Source organism: Lontra canadensis, unplaced genomic scaffold, assembly GCF_010015895.1.
Source record: "Lontra canadensis isolate GAN:19392208 unplaced genomic scaffold, GSC_riverotter_1.0 scaffold28, whole genome shotgun sequence".
NCBI lineage: Eukaryota > Metazoa > Chordata > Mammalia > Carnivora > Mustelidae > Lontra > Lontra canadensis.
Genome location: NW_022631022.1, coordinates 15,349,842 through 15,370,262, shown reverse-complemented (window position 1 = coordinate 15,370,262; position 20,421 = coordinate 15,349,842). Strand labels below are relative to the sequence as shown.

Genomic DNA, 20,421 nt, shown 5'->3' with positions numbered 1-20,421 from the left:
CCGTCTGTTCCTTTTTATTGCTGACTGATATTCCAGTGAGATGTCTAAAAGATGATGCCGATGGAATGAAACACGGGGAGGAGGAGGAAGAAGTGAGAAGCCAGGACACCCTCTAGGAGACCAGGGTGGCAATGGGCCTGGAGAGAGGGAGGGACTGGAGGCCACAGGCCCTGGAGGCCGTTCACTCACATGAGGCTGGGTGGGCAAGGGGAGAAGCCTGGAGGCTGAGAAAGGGGCAAAGCGAGCCAAGGGCCCCTCTGGGCAGATTCACAGCCGGCTGAGGGGGCGGGATGTCCACAGATCCAGTCAGCTCTGAGGACCCTCGGGGGATGGGAGGCACCAAAGCTGGCTCCTTGGGCCAGTGGGATGAAGACACCGAGAACAAATCTGTCAACTGTGCTGATGACACAAAGCCATAAGGGGCAGCAAATTTGGGATGCCCAAATTCAAAAAAATCTTAGCAAGCTCAAATGATGAACCATGGCAGAATCCGGGCAGCTCTTGGGGGAGACCTAAAAATGCCAGTGGACTGTGGTTTTTCTGGATCCTTGTCTGTCTTCCCGCGATGCTGAGAACTGGGACAGCGTCGGCCGTGTCCAAGGGGGTTCATGAGAAACTGACCCTGGTAGCTTGCTCTGGGTTTGGGGGCCTGCTCTTCTCAGCTTCCTATGGGACCAGGAGCCTCTGTGCTCCAGCAGGAGGGTTGGTGGCTGCCTGAAACTCCCATGGGTCCCCAAGGGCCCCAAGTGGAAGGTGACTGCTTTCCTCCATCTTTAAGCCTAGCATGCCAATCCATGGGATGCGGGGAAGATGGAGACCTCATGTCTCTTCTTGCTGATCTCTACTTGCGTGTTTCTCCCTATAAAGTCTGTCCCTGAACCCTGCCTGTGTTGTGTGTGGGAATTTATCCCACGCCCTGGTGGACAACAGGTGATCAACAAAGTAGCCATAGCATGACAAGAGTGATTTCTTCATTTCGTCCCCATCTATTCCAGCAGAATGCCTGGCCCATGCGAAGTGTTAGATAGACAGCTGATGGGCACATGAACGCACACACCACTGTGGTGAAGGGTACCTGCCCTAAACGGAGGGTCCCCCTTTCCCGGCAGCAAGCAGGGGTCCTAGCGCTATCATCTAGTCATTGTGCACTAATTCTTGAAAACCGGAAATTCAATGACATGTACTTTAATTTTTTAACTATAGAAGTCGCATCTGCTCTCCAAGGCCGATCTAGAAACTGTAAACAATGTTAACTTTTTTATTAATTTCTTTCTCTCTCAATCTAGAATGTGTGTTGAGAATATTTCTTCATTCATACACGTATAAAACACCTATATAGTCTATCTACACGCAGCCCACAGATCTTTACTACATAAGTGGGTCAACAGCAGCGTTTTTCAGTTTCAACGGAACATTTTTCTGTCGTTCAGACTCTTTGGAAACACCTTTTATAATCGGGGCAAAGTGTTCCATTGTACGTAGGTTACCCGACTGACTGGCCCATCCCCCTCTCCTTGCCTGGGGAAGGTTGCCTCTGGGTCTGGGGACTGGCTTCAGGGATCCCTGACCTGTGCTCCCTCCCCAACCCCGTGGGGCTCAGGAGTCCTTGCCCAGCTACCTGCTTCTCTCCCTTTTGCCCTGACCGCTCTCTGTACCTGTGAACACCCCTCTTCCGGTTACCTTGCTCAGGGTCCATGAACAGCCTCCCCATTGCCCTGCTTCCCATCCCGGGGGTCCCTTGGCCTGTATTCCCACATTCTCCCCACCAGCTGCTTTCCAGAACTGCACCTCTCCACAGTCTGGAGGCCACGCTGGTCGTTCCCGGCTCTCTCCTGCCATCTCCTGCCCGTTTGCAACAAGTCTGGCACTGGGCTTCACTCCCATGGTGTTGGAACCAACTGGGAAAGGACGGGGCCCGAGCTAACACAACGCCATTTGACATGTTTCACGGTGAAGTCCCGTACTTACTTTGTTCTCAGTTATCTGCATATTCACACTATGAGAGGCCTGATCTCATTGCTTCTGAAAATAGTCCTTAAGGTTTTCCTTGGTAATAAGCCCAGGAAGAATCAATAATGCAGTGTGGCTATCAAAAAAAAACAAAAAAGGCTAATGCCATTTCCAGCTAGAACTGACAGGGGGATGTCACAGGAAGGCAATTTTAGGTCAACATAAGGAAAAAGTTTTGTAACGGGAGTTGTCCTCCTATGAAAAGGACTGGCAGTAAGTGGCCCAGAGCTGGCAATGTTCTAGAAAAGATGGGATTCCCTAGGCCTCCAAGATTTTATTGCTACCCGCACATGCTCATTACGCACACTCCTTAAGTGACTACAGAGAGAGAGAGAGAGAGAGAGAAAACACTCAAACACCTATGGAAAGCATGAGCGCTGGTGAATCTTCATTATGCAGCTCATACCTGGAGTCACTGGGGCCCAGAGGCCTTGGAAGACCCAGCAGGTCCTGAACAAGCCCCAGGCAGACTTTGCACCATGAGGAGCTGGGCATGGCAGAGTGGGGCAGCCCCTGGTCTCATTCACTAGGGCAGTCCTGGGGTGGAGTGAGGCACAGTGTCCTCCACTCTCCCTGCCTGGCAGGCAGAGCTCACAGGCCCCACGTCCCCTCTCCATCAGCTCTGGGATGCTTTGCGGCTGTCACACACACACACACACACACACACACACACACACACACACAAAAAAGAGCATGTGCAAAAACAGGGAGGCAGAGGGGCTTGGGACAGGTTGTTGGGGAAGAAAGCATTCAATATGGCACACGGCCGCCTGGCTGGGGCTGAGGTGGGGATGACACGAGGCTGCAGGGACAGACGGGGCTCCTAATGAGAACAGCCATGCTAACGAAACTGGATTGCAATCTGAAGGCCATGGGAGACAGAGAGCTGTATGAAAAGCCTGAAGAATTCAAGGACTATGACGTGAGTGGTTCCTTTTAAGGGTGAAGACCAACTGAAAGGATGAAAAGCTTTGATCCCTACTTTTTTTTTTTTTTTTAAGGTAGCTTCATGCCCAGCGGGGCTTGAACTCCTGACCCTGAGATCAAGATTCAGATGTTAAACCAACTGAGCCACCCAGGTGCCCCTGATCCCTACATTCTTGATCTCATGGGCTTCCCTTGCTGGCAATGACCAACCTGAGACATCAGACAGCGCCATATGGAGAGGGTGATGCCTTGTTCTCACTGAAACACATTTCGATTTGCTTCCTGTGCCCACAATGCTTCTGCCAACATAGCTGTCCATAGACTCACCTTCTACAGAGACTTCATATCAAAGACAACATCGCTTCTAAGGAACTCATTTTTCTGCAAAATTAGAAAATTGGTTCATGGTCTTCATTCATTAGTTTTTGGCTGGTACCAAATCACTCAGAGGCCGTTGGCCTTCCAGAAGGGTGTCACCTATTGAAAATCCCAGTTACAGCATCATTGGAGAAATAAGATCTTTGAGGTCAGGGTGCTGATCTACAATATACAGTACATGTCTGAAGCCAGCAACTGCTTCATGGTGCCCAGAACCGAGCAGTGGAGGGGAACCAGCTCTGGCTTGTCAGTATCATGTCAGTATTGACCCACTCACAAAGTGTTTGCTTCCCACCCCTAGAACTCAGAGCTCTTTTGGTTGAAAGCTTTCAGTCTTGAAAGAAAAATGCTTCCACCAGAAGACAAAAAAATGGCTTCTCGTACATTTGCCATTTCACCCCCACGTGCTGCTGTGGTGGTGGAACGGAGTTACTGCATCATGCAGGAGGAGAAAGGTGAAGTTGGATCGTAGAAGATCCCATGGGACTCCTCTGGACACTGCAATGATCAGTGGTAAAAATGAATGGAAACCACAGCCAGTGGTACGATTGTTGTGTTTGCCCATTTCCTTAAAGACTCCTACCGGGGCCAATTTCAGGCTAGCAATATAACATCACCGCATTAGGAATGCGTACGTGGGAAAAGGTGAACAGTAACACACCGTTATATGGCATTCCTACCATGTATATAAAAGATAAAAATGATCTCCAAAGGTTAGAGAGTGGTCAAATAATTAGGAAGTGATGAGTTTGGGGTATTTATTACATTGTTTTTAATATGTTATTTAATTGTGATTTTATATAATTTAATTCTTAATAATGGCTCTTTTTAACAAGTGAGTCCTTCCATTGCCAAAAATTTACCACTTTCGCAAGGCAGGGTAAGGTAAATCCACCACACCACTGATAAGCAATTCCCTAGGAAAAGGGTCATTAGCCTCAGATGCCTCAGAAGAAAATGAAAGTTTGGATCACCTTTCCTGGTTAAACAATCCAACTGAGGTTCTGGCTGAAAGCAAAGAGAATCTTAAATATTGTGGAGGAGAAAAGTCACAAAACCCAGTTCTGGCCTTGGGTCCATTTGCAAAAACTAAGGCTAGAGCAGTTACCCGTTTTTACTTCCAGTCCTTGTATACATTCGTGCGTTGCGATTCATTTCCTTGTCTTTGCTCCACTGTCCCCAGCTGGGGTAATGAACTTCACAGGTTAGTCTCTAGGTCAGGTCACAGAATTCTGGTAAGAATGTGTCAGGACTGGAAGAGGAGGGCATCCCCAGAGACCTGGGATGTGGACTTGGAACTGGTTACAGCCCTTATGAGATGCTGAGTGGTCTCCCTTTGACAAATGGACGAATGCAATTTTTATCATATGAGGGTTAGGACAGGGAGGACGGTTTGTGTTGTCATACTTTGTTTTTGAAGCAATCATGTGGGAAGAAGGAACGATATTGATATACAGTAACACGTGACCTCATGATGCAGCCCTGGATATAGCATGATTAACAATTAAGAATTCTTTTAGGAATACCATCATTGTCTGTCTTCTGCCCAACCTCTGTTCTCGAATGCGGGCAGGTATAACTTATCTTCTGCTTCTGCAGCAGGACTAAGGAACACGGAAGGAGGACCAAGCCAGGCCCGGGAACAGCAGGCTACCCTGGATGGTAAAGGAGAGAGACAGGGGGTACTCTGTTCCATCATTGGTATTCCTTCCAGATCAGGACAATGAAACGGGAACCGATGAAGTGGGGGGAGGTTTAGAATCACTGCACCTGTTTTGGAATCCCTTCCTGCTGCAGAATCCAGAATCGTTGCCTTGATATGTAAGCTGGAGCTGATGCCTGCCCCAAATGGCTCCATATGGCAGCCAGGACCTGGACCCAGCTAGGTCATGTGGTGGGGGGGCTCTCAGAGCTGCCACCCAGCCAACCGCTGCCTCACCATTATGTAATTGGTTTCACAGACATACAGTTCACATCTTATAAGGCTTGAATTTTCTTGGATAATGTATTTGCATTTAGTACACAATGGTACACATAGTAAATACCTAGTATTACAACAGGGTATTATGGTATTAGACACCAAAGGGAAGGTAGCGGATACTCATGTTCTGTTTGATTTTTGGCTTCCCAGAATTTGAGCCCATGTCTAGAATTAGGAAATTCCCACCCTGTGATTGTTAGACTGAGCCAGTACTGTCGAGGCCCAAGACCCACTTTTCAGTCTCCCTCCCATTTCACACAGGCAGGTGCAGCCAGGACCAGGCACTGCGTGATAATGACAGTGAGCATCTATGCTGAACCAACTCTCGAGAATGACAGTGGCGTCTATGCTGAACCAACTCTACAACATGGTTTGCTGCATAGGCCTTGCGCTTTGTCTTTCCATCTTTCCAGGGATTCTATGAGCTTCCTTATATTTTTTTCAATAACTTATGTTTATTCTCCAATCAGGCAACTGTTCTTGTAACTAAAATCCTTGGTGGATACTACATGCATAATTTCTGAGGGGAAGTAACAGTCTCATTCTAACTCCCAGACTAGTGGCCCAGGATGTAGGGCCACCCCCCAACAGAGTTCTGGGTTGGAGTGAAGTGATGAGCCAGTTTGAGCTACTGTGGAATCTTTTTTGAATGAGTCTGCCTCCAGCATCCATTTGCTGCTTCGTTGGTGAGCTCTGTGAACTCCCGGGCTTTAATCTCTCCTCCTTTCATATGGCTTGTCTCCCAGCCACAATTGGAGAGGCGGGAGAGATGCCCTTGTGTCTACAGCGGCTTGTTTTATCCCCTGAATGTGTCCTCTCTTGGTTAACTCACAAGAGCAAGGACTGACCGCACAACACCAGCAGTGAGGGGTTCATAGACACGCATGCAAGCACACACACATCTCAACCAAACAGTGTCAGAAAAAGCAACCTGAAATCCATAATTCAGAGAAAACAGTAAGAGCATGATTGGTCCAAATGCCAAGACAAACCAACAATCGCTCCAGGAATAGAACCTCATAAAAGTTTTAGGCTGAGAAGTACTTATGTAAGAATCAAAGCGTCTCTTTTCCATTCAGGTCTAGATATGGGAGTTAAAGTGTTTACCCAAGGTCACACTGGTAATCAGGAGCATACCCAGGACCCAGCACCAAATCGTGCTTCTCTCTCTATTTTCACAAAATTATACATTCTCATCATTAAATGTGTTAGCTATGACCTAACGTAGTCACACACACACACACACACACACACACACACACACACACACAGTGTCCCGTAAGATGAAAAGATTTTCTACAGAAAGGCAAGCCCGATTTCCAACTGAGCCCACACTAATCTTTAAAAGACACCCCTCATTTTATTGACAGTTAATTTCTCTCCCCAAGACATGAAACTCTTCTACAAAGTGCCATTTTGGAAGGATCTCGGCAAGCTTCACACTTTGGAAATTTTATTGGGCTAGTTTTTCCACCATGGGCACTGGCTTTTTGGGCTGATCGTCACGGCCATGGCAAATATGGGGCCATCCAAGTTCTTGACTACATCCCAATCCCCACACAGACGAGAAAGGATTGATATGGGCCAATGTTTTCAATGTAACACACAGTGACAGAAAAGGCCCTTTGATTCGCCCAGGTCCTAACAGCGCTGTCCTCTGGATTAGAGAAGTAGCTCGGGGGCGGGGACAGAAAACCCTAGCAGACTAGTTTTCCTTTGGTCTTTAGAAAGCTCAGAGTTGATTTTGCAGGCTAAGTGTAGTTACCATATGAGGACTATACCCCTACCTTTATCTAACCTTCAATTTCCTTATGTAATTACTTTTACTTTGTCATGTATGTTTCTGCAAGTCAGTGCTTACTTTTCTGAAGAACAAAGTGAATTTATGTTTATGATTTTAACACTGTGAAATAATTACAGTCACCAAAAGTTTTAAAGATATACAGAGAGGTCTTGCTTACCGTTTATTTAGTTTCCTAGTTTACTAGTTTACTAGTTTACTAGTTTCCTTAGTTTACTTAGTTTCAGCAGTTACACTTCAGCTGAATAAAATATGCAACCCAGGGACTTGATGTTGGTACAATGTGTGTATAGTTCCAGATCAGGTTATCGTGTGTGTGCAGATCTGTGTAACTATGTAATTTCCACTGAGGTAAAGACCCGGAACGTTCCACCCCCAGAGAGACCTCCTTTGTGCCATTCCTTTCTAATCACTTCCCCACTCCTAAACTCAATTCCTGGCAACAGCTAATCTGTTCTCCATTGCTGTAATTTTGCTGTAATTTCGTCATTCTGAGAATGATACGTAAATGGGTTCATGCAGTATGGGAAAGTTAATGTATTTTTGAAGTACATTGTTCACGCATCTCTTCTCCAGATCATTTTCATTTGCTATTTTATCCGTACATTCACTTATTCAAGTGGAAGCTTCTGGGCTAGGGTAGCCACTGCTGGAGGGATTCAAAGTTTTCTAAGTATCCCTAAGCCCAGCAGTTTATCCTTTGGTTTAGGAGATAAAAAGACAGTAAAATGGATGCTGGACTTCTGGCTTCCAAAACTGTGAGGAATAAATTTCTGTTGTTTTAAGCCACTGTGCTTATGGTAATTTGTCAGAGCAGCCATAGAAAACTGATATCTGCCCCATCAACTAGGACAGCGCCTTTCAGATACATGGCAAGTACTCAAGAAATGTTTTATGAATATCTCGAGTTCAGAATAAAAGGAAAGACTAAGACTCTTCCAGGGGTGCCTGGGTGGCTCAATTGGCTAAGTGTCTGCCTTCGGCTCAGGTCATGATCTCAGGGTCCTGGGATGGAGCCCCTACTCAGCAGAGAGGGAGCCTGCTTCTCCCTCTTCCTCTGCCCCTCTTGCGTGTTCTTTCTCAAGTAAGTAAATAAAACCTTAAAAAAAAAAAAGTAAGATTCTTCCAAAAGGGGATTCCTTGAAAGCTTCATGGAAATAGGATTTGGGGATGTTCCTTGAAGAATTAGGTGAATTATAATGGCAAGAAATAGAGTAGGGGATCATTTCAAGTGATGGGATAAAATGAGCAAAGCAAAGAGGTTCGAAAGCCCAGGACGGTGAGGGCAGTGACGTGGACCCAGCTGGGCTCGGATGGAAGATACAGATGCCCTGACTCCCTCATTTACCAGCCCTTGTATGGGTTTTCATTTGCTTTCCTCCAACACGATCAATTCTACCAACGTGGGAAACGTGCACAGATTATTCTTCGAAGCCCGGCGCCAGCAGGGCTGTTCTGTGGTGCACTATAGAAATCCAAACAGGTGTCCTTGACTCACCTGCAAGGAGGCTATTTGGAACCTGGCAGGATAGAAAGATACTTTTCCCTCCTCCGGGAACTGGCTCTCTAAATTTCCCACCAACTGTTTATGATTGTTCAGCTAGCGTTCTGTAATAGGTCTAACTCACCAAGTCCATTCATCAGCTTTGTGTGGATGTGGTAATTTACATAGCAAACTGATAGACGTGTCTTCTGTCTCCGAGGACCCTAGTACTCACTTCACTCCTGGCATCCAAAAAGAAAATATAGTCAATTCTATTTTATCCGATATTCTGTTCAAACTCTGTTAATGAGCACATCACTGTATTTATAGCATAAGGATAACCAGTGTGCGTGTGGTGTTGCTGATGACCCTAAGATACCATAAGGTCTTGACAGGTCTTGTGAATTCTCAAAGTCAAAATCAAATTACTTCAATACAACTGTTTCTTTACAAGAATTCTTCATTAACCAGAACATTCCATTCCCTGTCTACATTAAAGAACAGAGATTTCCATAATGACAATCCCCAACTGATAGGTCCCCCCAAATCCCTGCCTATTTAACCCAAGATTGTCTCTCCCCACCCCCCAAGAGCAACTACAGAAAGATTTGGAACTTGAGGGAACATACAGATTTTGAAGTGGAGGTAAGAGATAGGTAGACCAACAAAACAGAACAAAAAGTCAAAAAACAACCCCAGAGGGGCGCCCGGGTGGCTCAGCAGGTTAAAGCCTCTGCCTTCAGCTCAGGTCATGATCCCAGGGTCCTGGGATCAAGCCCCACATCGGGCTCTCTGCTCAGCGGGGAGCCTGCTTCCTCCTCTCTCTGACCGCCTCTCTGCCTACTTGTCAAATAAATAAATAAAATCTTTTAAAAAAAAAAAGAAATCAGTGGCGAAAACACAAATTACTGCATTGAAGATAAAAGATAATTGAATTAATCAAACTATGTAGCAATATAAACAATAATTAAACTGAATCTTTAGTTCACATGATATCCTAAAACAAATTCTGAGTGGATTGTGTGTTTAATATAACCAATAATACCATAAAAGCACTAGATAAAATGTATATCTCTGTGTTGGCAAAGGATATTTAAGGCATGACACCCATGTCACAAACCACAAAAGATAGCCAAATTTGTACACAAAATTTAAACTTCTGAGTGGGAGAAAAAACAAAGTTAAGCACAACTGACAACATTAGAGGGAAAAAAGTGTCAACCTACACAGCAAAGAGGTGCCAGCCTTTTGTAAGTGATCCTTTCATTAGTTATGGGGCTTAAAAGCAATTCCAGTCCACACAGTCCAATCCGACTAAGCACTCTTAACCCTAGGCTCTTAAGACAACGGTAGGAAGACTATATCCTGGATTCCCTGGACAAGGAAGAAAGTGCCCTCCCAAAATCCTGTATCATTATTTTTCGACAGCACGGTCTTCCTTGAACTGAATATATATAATGGTATTAGAAAAGATACTTCACCAAAGCATTAAAAAATATTGATATCAGGGTTTGGGACGAATTGAGTTCTCCTTTTTTCCTGATTGTATTTTCTAAGTTTCTAAATTGAATATACTTTGCTTTGGAGATAAGGGGGAAATTTTTATATCAGCTCAAGTTTTTATTTCCAAGAAGCAGAAACTAATCTTGTCTGTTTTAACCAAATAGGGGATTTATTATTTATTACGAATGTACTAGGTTAGCTCATTAAATTATAGAGAAGGCAGGAGACCAGGCTTGGGCCCAACAGACAGAGCTTCCAAATCATATAGCAGAGTCTGTCTGGGGAGAAGACAGCAGCTGTCCCAACCAAGCAATAGATGCTAATCTTTGGGCCCCCTCCATCTCTGCACCAGGAACTTGATCTTGGAGTTCCTGGAAAGACATCGCCTCTGCCTCTTACCATCACTCAGTGCTCCACAGTTGAGGGCACAGTTGGCAAAATGACTTGGCCTGGGTCATGTGTCTCCAGCCCGAGATGCCAGGGAAAAGCAAACATCTGGCATTTTTAGCCTCTATAGTGGGCGGACGTCTCTTCTCTTCATCTCATTAAGGGTCATAAGACAATTTCCTAAACACGGAAAGACGGTTCTTATGTTGGGTGGTCAAGAGAACAGTGAATGTCCACTTCTTAATACACTTTAAAGAAGAGATCTTCATCAAAGATAGAGGGGGAGGGAGGACTCTGTGAAAAGGAATAATAATTTAGAGGGAATTACAAAGATAAGGTGAGCAAAATTCAACCAAGGACGAAGGCCTCCTCTACCTGCTGCAGATTTTCTTCCTCACTCCTTAAAATGTGATTTACTCTTAATTTTATTATTCCCCTAAAATTATCCAGTTAGTACATGATGGGGAGCTAAGCATTTTTTTTTTAACTAAAAAATCATTTATAATAGAAACACTGGGGATCGAGAATAAGAGGAGAGGAAAAAACCTTCTTCTTCATGGACCCAAATGGACCAAAATGTGGGCAATTATTGCTGACTCCATCATCTCACCAGCTACAAATGATTGCAAACCAAAAATGTTATCCTAAACTAGCTTCCGCTTCTTACTATCCAGTCTGATGCAAGCACTTAGTAAGTAAGACACACTGCCATCCCCCTGCACGTGCCCCAGAGGGAGCACACATTCCCTCTGGGGCAACACCAGAGGGAAACACCGCTGGCTGTGCTTGACCCGTTGGGGGACAGGCTGGCCCGCCTGAGCACCAGGGCCAGCGGCGCTCTAGGGAACCGATGCTGTGTTCCCATCCATGATGCTCAGTCCTTGCGGTGGCTGCTAGGAAGTTGAGTCACATCGAGGCAGCTCCAGAAAAGTAAGCGGTATATTACGGTGTCTCTGTCATGTGTTCTGGATCCCAAGCTGCTGCTTATTTTTCCTCTCCTTTTGGTATTTACATCCCCCTTCTCCTCTCCCATATTAAGGGAAACACTGCAAGCCACCTTAACTTCCTTTTTGTAATGAGGCTGGGCAAAAATAATAAATGTGCATATTGACATTTGCTTGGGAACCTCGAATTGTAAATTCGAGGCACCAGCTCTTTATGCTGGTTAGACATCAGATCACAATTAAATCTTCCTCAAATTCCCTGTCGTCCTGGTAACTGCTCTCTACTTAGAACATGAGGGCGAGATTACCCAAAAGGGTCTGGAAGGGGAGCAAGAGCTTATTAAGTTCTTTCCGATGCTCAGAACCACACGAGCTAAGCGGTGCTGGAGTGGCAGCGAGGCGTCGGGAGAAAAGCCCCCGCCCAGGTTATCCCGATCGCTGTGATGTATTTGGGCTCTGCTGCCGTTAAGTAGTTATGTACATTATAATAACAAGATTGGCTATGGCACACCAAAAATATTGACAATGAAGAGTATTTTGGATAATCACAGATTGCAAATCCTCTTAAACGCATTCAACTCTAACAGATATATTTAGACTTAGATGAACAGTAGCTGGAGGAATTTCTTAAAGCGTCAATTGGTGTGAATGAATAAAGATGGTTTTCAGGGAGCCATATTGCTTAGGGATTAAGGCCAACTGGAACAATTCACTTAAAAAAAAAAAAAAAAAAAAGAGGCTCCAAGCTCAAGAGAGCAGCTCCCCTTTATCTGATGGAGGCACGGAGGCTTCCGTCCTCAGGACTGGTGCTGGAAGCCCTGCCGTGATGGTTCGGGCCTCTCCATTTGCGTAGAGAAGAGTTTGTAATTGTGCATAAATGGGAACGCACAGCTCCTGTGAGACAATGTTTGCAGCAAGGATGAGGAAAACAAAATCTCAGGAGCAGTCATTTTTATTTTGGCTTAACAGATTTTAGCAGGAAGACTGAATATGAATGGGCTTCATTTTTAAATCCTGAAGACAATTTCTGAAGCAGCCCATAAGGTGCCACTTCAGTCAGAGGCAATTAAAAACAGCCTAGAATAGCAGGAAAGAAAAATCACACCATTTGTTTGGACATTGCAAGGGGGAAAAGTTACGCATGAGATGAACTCCATTCCTACATCCTCCCTGTATCATTTTGCTTTTTTACTCTTCCCGGGGTTTTGGAGGTGGGAATGGGACAGGAGGCACGGCGGAGAAATGAGTAAGAAACGTTTCTAATGCTTAAGATACTGCTTGTCGTGTTTTAATTACCATAACGTGAGGTATGTTACAAGCACTTAATTAAAAGGAAGGTGCGGACTTTATCCCCATGGGTCTTCTCAAGAGTGGATCCCCTCTTTGATAAGTTGGGCATTACTAAAAAAAAGTAAACACTTATTAGAAGTAAATTCTCTCTTTTGTTTCCTTTCATTGTCCTTAAGGACCACTAGATAAGGCATTTTTGAATTTAAATTCTTTATGATCTAGAGCGACCTGGAAACTACTGGAAACCTAGTTTCTCAAAGTGGAATATCAGAGAGGGTGCCCAGGTAGTTGGATTTCCTGCAAGTCCCACTTTCAGAGTACCCTTCACCATCCTCTCGTAGCCTCTGAGGCGGCCACTTGATGAGGAACAAAACTAATTAGTTTAAAGTAACACTGAATCTGTATGGTAGCTGTTCACAACGTGGAAAATCACTCTTTTTTCACAGCTTCTTTTCTTTTAAAATATATGCCCTTTTCCTCGTCCTTAATGCGTTCTGTATCTATGACACAAATACTCTTCACCGCGGGACCTGGACTCAGAGGCGTCAGAACCCAATAAAAGAGTCCTGTAGCTTAATGGTCCTTAAATGCTCGACATCTTTGTCACTTAATGTAAAATCCATCCAATCTAATAGCCGTGACGGAATTAAAGATATATAATTTTTTTTCCTATTAAATGTTAATCTTCTGACTTGGCAGAGCAATAGAAGCTCTAAATTATTAAGAAGGCAATAACCTCTCTAAACTCTTTCCTGAATTCAGAATACTCCCAGGACCGCTATCTCAAAAAACAAACTGCAAAGCTGTTTAAAATATAAAAATCAGGCCCATTCAGTACAACAGTTTGAGGCCAAATAGCAATTATAATGGGCATTATTTTTACTGATGTCTCTTCTACTATTTCATGGAGTAGAACGTAAGTATGTATATGTAGGTGCACACACACAGACACACACAAACACACACACACACACACAGCTACTGGGGAAGCAATCCTCACAAGTCTTGGCTCTTTCTCATTTACATATGACATTTTTGTAACCTTCCCTTTCTGGTTGAATCCATCCCTCACCACAGTTTGTTCCTGCGGGCATAAATAATGAACCCGGCCTCTAATGCATAAGTGACACCACATGACCAGTAACGCTCACCACGAGGGCACTCGGTGCTTTGTGCCCTGGAATGCCAACCCTGCTGCAGCTTCTGGGCTTTTTTTTTTTTTTTTAAATCTCTACCATCATGACTCTCGCAAGGTGGAGGCCCCTACATGTGGCCAGACAGAAGCCGTGCTAAGACTGCAGGTTACTATTTACCTGGAGAGGTCTGATCTAGGCAGTCATATTTCAAGTCACCAAGGCCCAAACCTGGGAGAGAACTTCCAACAACAAAGACTCTGACCCAGCTCAGCTGGGGAGATCACTAAATGGAAGGGAGCGGAGATGCCCGTTTTCTGTGTTGTATTTTGCATATACATATTTGATGGTGCCATTTTTTTCCTCTTTTCTGAAACGTCATCGTTGCTGAATATCACTCACAGCATGCAGCAGCCAGGAGCGAGGCCGAGGCTCTTCCTTCTCTGGCAAGCGTGGGCCGCCATATTTTTGCCTGCTCATCACAGGCAAGTCTCTCTCTGTCCCTATGTTGGTGCCAGAGGTACCGCCATTACTTTGACGCACACAACTTGTGAGAAGAAAAAAGATCACGCGAGGCTGCAGAGTCCAGTGATGAGGAGAATGCAGAGGCAGTAAGGAGGAGTTGTCCTCTACTGTAGGGAAGCGGACATCAAAAGCTTCTGGCCATTGCCATTGCTGCCTAAGCTTTAGCTTTATGTGGGCAGGCACCAATAGGCCTCGTCATCGTGGGCACCAAAAATGAACTTGAAACCCTTCCCTTTTCTACTTTGAAGCAAGTCAACCAAGAACAGGAACCCTTCAGGTAGGTGAGAAGCATGTGTAGAACAGTTTTTAGGTGCTTGTTTGAGGAAAGCTGGTAATGCACTTGTGTTCTGAAGCGGCAAGATTCCTAAAGCAGCAAAGATCCGACGCCTAAGAGTTTTAAACCATGGAATATTTGGCTAGGGTCAAAAGCAAGCCATCAGAAAGATGAAGCTACATTTGCCTGGAGTCTTCGAACAGCGCAGGTTTAGCTAGTGAGTAAGTCACTGTAATATTACAATTTAAGATGTTTGTTGAATGAACATTCGACATTAAAAGTTCTTTATAACATGGATCCTCTGGCAAAAAGAATGAGTTTTCCCAAGGAAGCAGGAATGGTTTAAGAATGAAACAGTGGGAAAGTAATAAAGCTTTCAACAAAGGAACGCGCCCCGATAGGAATTTGGTGACTTTTCCCGCTCACATCTCAGACACAACTGATCTTCCTTCAGATCTCCTAGTTCTTCTGAACACAGAACAGCAGAGACCAGCATCTACCTACTCTGTACACTCCACTGTTTACTATCTAAAAAGCTTTAGCCTTCAGTGTCATAAAGGCCATCTCTGCCTTTGATATCAAAAGGTGGGTGAAGGAGACCATAGGATTAATTCAAGGGGGTTCCTTGCTCCTCCATGTGGTGGACTGAAAATGGGCGACATCATCGGTGGACCCCGTCGTTCTCTACCCCAAATTCTCCAAAGTGGCACATGGCATAAATGATCTTGTAAATCTTCTATGAGGATGCTCAAAACAATATTCCACATTTTACTGGTGATTGGTGACAAAATAAAGCACACATGAGGTTCCCTCCCAGCTCTATTAAGGAAAATGCAGCACTGAAATGTGACTATTCAGTAAGGAACGTTTTCTACTTTAGAGCTTCAAAGGAGACCTAAATAAAACCGATGAAACAGAACTCATGCCAAAAGACAACATTAAACATGAAAATTAAATAATCCAATTTTTTTACATGAGAAAATATCTAAAGAATTAAAAAAACAAATCCAACTTTGACTTTTCACTGTTGTTCCTACACTGAAGAAATATGATGGTTTCTGGTGGAAGAAGCTATTTTGATGGTTCTTTGTCCTTGTTACTATACAAAATTGGAACCAGAAAATCTGGGTGCCCGGCTGACACAGTCAGTGGAGCACGCAACTCTTGATCTCAGGGCCGTGAGCTCAAGGCCCATGCTGGGCATAAATAAATAAATAAATAAATAAGAAATCTGGCCCAGAATATTCAAAGATTATTGCTAAGGCACATTTTGCAATGAAAAGAAAACTTGGTTGAAAGGATTCATTTGTTGAGTTTATTTGCTAACAGTCAAATTAGTAATCTTCAATCTGAATGGTAAACAAAATAGCAAAACACATAAACTCTTCTTAATGAGATGTAGTTAATAAAAATGGTTGGTTACAATATTTACTAAAACATGGCCCATTTTATTTTTTTCCTTGTGATCTACATTCTTACGGTTTATTATTGCCCTTTCACCTAAAACCTGAAAAATCTGTTTTCTAAAATCTGTTCTCTAATTTTGCAGGAAAACTGCATGTTATTAATTTCATTAGTGCAATTTTCCTATAAGTAAGTACAAAGCATTTGGAGGATGTGTGTATAGTGAGTGTTTGGTTACTATAGTAGCAAATGTCAAAGTAGTTGCTTAAAAAAAGCCTATAATTTTTGACACTTTGAAAAATCTAGCATACCATTTATCATAGTTCTCTAAATACTATGGCAAGAGAAATCACAAGTGAAAATTAAAATGCTGTTGTGGATATTATGAGGCCATTTTAATATAAATTCCTGATACATTTGCCTTGCCTGTTTTTAATCTAAATGTAATTTAGCACTGCACACCGCTTTATAAAAAGAAGTGTATTTAAAGGGGCATAAAAGTTACTAGGTAAGAAGAAAAAAATCTGTACCTCTAAAACAAGTCAAAGGCACTCATGAAGTTACTTCAATAAAAATGCAACTTGGCCAGCCAAGTTATGATGCACTCCTTAAAATCACATTCAGTCTCATGACTTAGCTGAAGACCAGAAAGATCTTTTCATTTACTTAGCAAATTAATTTCTCTAAAAGAAATCTTTAAAAATTATTTCAGCCTGACCCCTCTTCATATGGCCCTACGAAGGTGGCGTATGCTTTATTACGGACTCAACAGTTTAAAAATACATAGCCCATCTGAGGCAGTGTTAGGTTGTTTGCCTGACCATAAAATTAACATATATAGAATATAAGAGTTGAATTGATAGGGAAAAACTCAGTAACATACCCATCTAATTTAAAAACAAAACAAAACAAAACTGGGGCACCTGGGTGGCTCAGTGGGTTAAGCTTCTGCCTTCAGCTCAGGTCATGATCTCAGGGTTCTGGGATCGAGCCCCACATCAGGCTCTATGTTCAGCAGGGAGCCTGCTTCCCCCTCTCTCTCTACCTGCCTCTCTGCTTACTTGTGATCTCTCTCTGTCAAATAAATATATAAAATCTTAAAAAAAAGAAACTTGCTGATGAAACAAAATATATTTTATTTCAACTATAACCAGCACAAGGCAGCTGAGGAAGGCCATAGAGTCGTACTGGGACTGCTGAGCACCAGCAGCTGAAGCACGCCCCGGCTGGTCAGGACTGCCTTTAGCACACGAGCCCCTGCCGCATCTGTATGATCTGGAGTAAGGCCGCCTGCACGTCTTCATCCATGTGACCCTGGAGCGAAAGAAGAAAGGCAGAAATATTTTATGTCATCCTCACGGACACAAGAATTCTAAAGCCCAAGGCTTTGAAACAGGGCCTTAAGTGGCTGTGATTCACCAAATGCTAAAGCCTCATCAATGCAGATATTCTCAAGGATTTCCTGGAAAGGAGGGCAGAGCTGTGTGATGGAAAGAAAGTCAGCTTAAAAGTAGTAGAAACCAGCTGCTCTCAACACTTATTATCAGAAGACAGATGGACAAACTTCTCTCCTTCTCTTTTTTTAATAATGGCTCAGATAATAGGGGCAGCATGAATTGCAGATAAGCAAAGTCAGCTACAAGTTAAGTTTTTTTTCCTGCTCCTGCTAAGAAATGTTTTTGTAATTAGAAAAGTAATTAATGAAAAAGACCCCATACTTATATTCTTAAGTAGGATCACATGTATGATTTTCCAACTTGCCCTTTCACCTAATGTCACAAAGTCTTTCCCCAGCTGTATCCCTAATTATTTTTAAGTTATTGGATAATAACACTTACGAATATATCATCACTTCTTTACTTGGTCCTGCAGTGATGCCCATTTAAGGTGTCGCCCATCTTTATAGGCAGATTCCTAATTGCCTGTTCAAAAAGCAGGCTCAATTGCTAATTTTGCTAAGCACTACAAAACTTCCCCTACAGGCGTTGTAACAATTTACTCTCCCACCAACAGGGTATAAATGCCAATTTCCCAGACACCTTGGCCAACACTCCAGACGATCATCTTGCTTAGTATTTGCCAATCCCCTCAGTGAAAAATGGTACCTCCTTTGCTTATTTGCATTTCTCCATTATCGACGAGGTTGAGAGCTTTTTTATATGTATGTTAGCCATTTATATTTAGGAAGAAACACTTTGAACTTAAAAAGATGGCAAGAGGTTGATTAAATGCGAGTCAATATGGTAAGCTTACAACACCCTCTTCCCCTTTTTCTTTGCTTGAACACTTGAACAGGTTTTAGCATAACACTTCCTATTAATATAAAAAGTTATGCTTCCAAAATCTGTTTCTATAACAGCAGGATGTTTAAATTTCAAACATTAGCCATAGTTGACTAAACTGAATTTCTTAGTTAACTTTATGATGCCAGAAAGCAAGACTATTTCAGATGCCAGTTGTTTCTGTTATGTTTCATTAGGAGTCAGTAGAATTTCAACTTTTGGAAGCAGACATTAGACAAAGTTGAAAGGCTCGCTAGTTTGCAGTGTCTCTCGGCGAGAGCACACTCTTCCTCTTCTGGCCAATGCCAGACCTGAATGAGTTCCTCATCCTCTCTGATACACATCTTCAACACTTTTTTACCCTCTCCCTCCTAAAGGTCCCATTCCGCTGTCCGTCAACTGTCCTCTCTAACGACCACAATATACAGTTCACCCTTAAACAACAGGAGTTTGAACCATGGGTCCACACAGACACAGATTTTTTTTTTATTAATATCGTATGGCATATGATATTAATACAAAATACATGTATTTTCTCTTTATGATTTTCTTTTCTTTCTTTTTTTTTAATCAGAGAGAGAGAGGGAGAGAGAGCGAGCAAGCACAGGCAGACAGAGTGGCAGGAAGATGCAGAGGGAGAAGCAGGCTCCCTGCCAAGCAAGGAGCCCAATGTGAGACTCGATCCCAGGACCCTGGGATCATGACCTGAGCCAAAAGCAGCCACCCAACCAACTGAGCCACCCCGGCGTCCCTCTTTATGATTTTCTTAATAATATTTTTTCTCCAGCTGACTTTATTATAGTATATAATAAGTATATAATAAATATAACATAGCAAATGTGTATTAATTGAATCAACTACTTATATTATTGGTGAGGTTTCCAGTCAACAATAAACTATTAGTAGCCAAGTTTTTGGAGGGATCAAAAGTTATATGCGGAGTTTTCAACCTTGCAGGGTTGGCTCCCCTGCCTCCCACTGTTCACGCATCAATGGTACCGTGAAATCCCAGCTCATCTTCTAGCTCCGCAAAAGAAAGTAGCCAATCATACCATAATCCATTCTTTTCCTTTTGTTACCCCTTTATCTCCTATAAGAAAAGGAAGGCTTTCTGGTTTTAAGAATTTGACACTGTAAAGTTTCTTCCTTTTTATTATTTTACCTAGTTCCTTTTATTAAAAAATGACCTTCTTGGAAGCTTTCTCTCATCTCAACACCTCTTTAAAACAAACAAACAAACAAAACCGTGTGGACTGACACTTCAAATTCTAAACAAGTCCTGTTATATCTCACCCGCCATTCTAACACTGTCTCTTTTAATACATCTTCCTCAAAAATCTATTCTGAGAATTTTGGAGATGCTGATCATAGGACTTCTACAGAGCATTAAGTATGGCACTCTTCATATGTCAAACATTTTCTTATTCTTCTAGAAAAAGCTTTCTCATTATACCCCCAAAGAAGGGAATTCTTAATCTTACGCTTCACTGAGTTTAAGCCTCAATAAATAAATGTTATGGGTAATCTCCTACCAGAACCAGTTTTTTCCTTACATTCTTACAATTTTGTGCACACCTTATCATTTTTGCACTTTTATAGTACTACATGTCAAAGAAATACTCCTGAGAAACAGTGAAGTCCTTTCTACTCTCTTGAGCTGAGAGCCAGGTATGGACGTCAAGACGCTATCTCCAGCTAGCAGTACCACTAGCATGGGCTGCCATCAGATGTTGCCAAACTGTCTATAAAATGAGTGACAAGCAGATGGAGAGAACACGAAATTTAAGAATGTTGTGTTACCATATAGCTTTGTAAATTGTGCTGGGAGATACACAAGCCATGATTAAAAGAAACACAATTATTTTTAAATAAGCATATGGGGTACAACTACTTTACACATCAATGACTTTCTCATAAATGTATTTGAAAATAAAAAATGGTCTTCTCCAAAATGGGATCGAGGAGTGCGGCTGTGCTAAGCACCAGATGACGTATGGAATGACTGAATCACTGTATTGTACATCTGACACTAATACAGCACTGCATGTTAATGACACCGGAATTTTTAAAAAATAAAATGGAAAGGACTCTTAGGATGA

General features: G+C 43.0%; 1 protein-coding gene across 3 annotated transcripts in view; it reads right to left on the bottom strand.

The window, feature by feature from the left end:
• Nucleotides 1-17,194: 17,194 nt before the first annotated feature.
• UACA (uveal autoantigen with coiled-coil domains and ankyrin repeats) overlaps nt 17,195-20,421 on the bottom strand; it is a 90,203-nt gene continuing 86,976 nt past the window's right edge. For all 3 annotated transcript variants that reach the window (XM_032864927.1, XM_032864928.1, XM_032864929.1), the window contains exon 19: nt 17,195-17,354. In XM_032864927.1, coding sequence (XP_032720818.1) covers nt 17,283-17,354 — 72 coding nt within the window. In that variant the 3' untranslated portion in view covers nt 17,195-17,282. The remainder of the gene's footprint in view (nt 17,355-20,421) is intronic.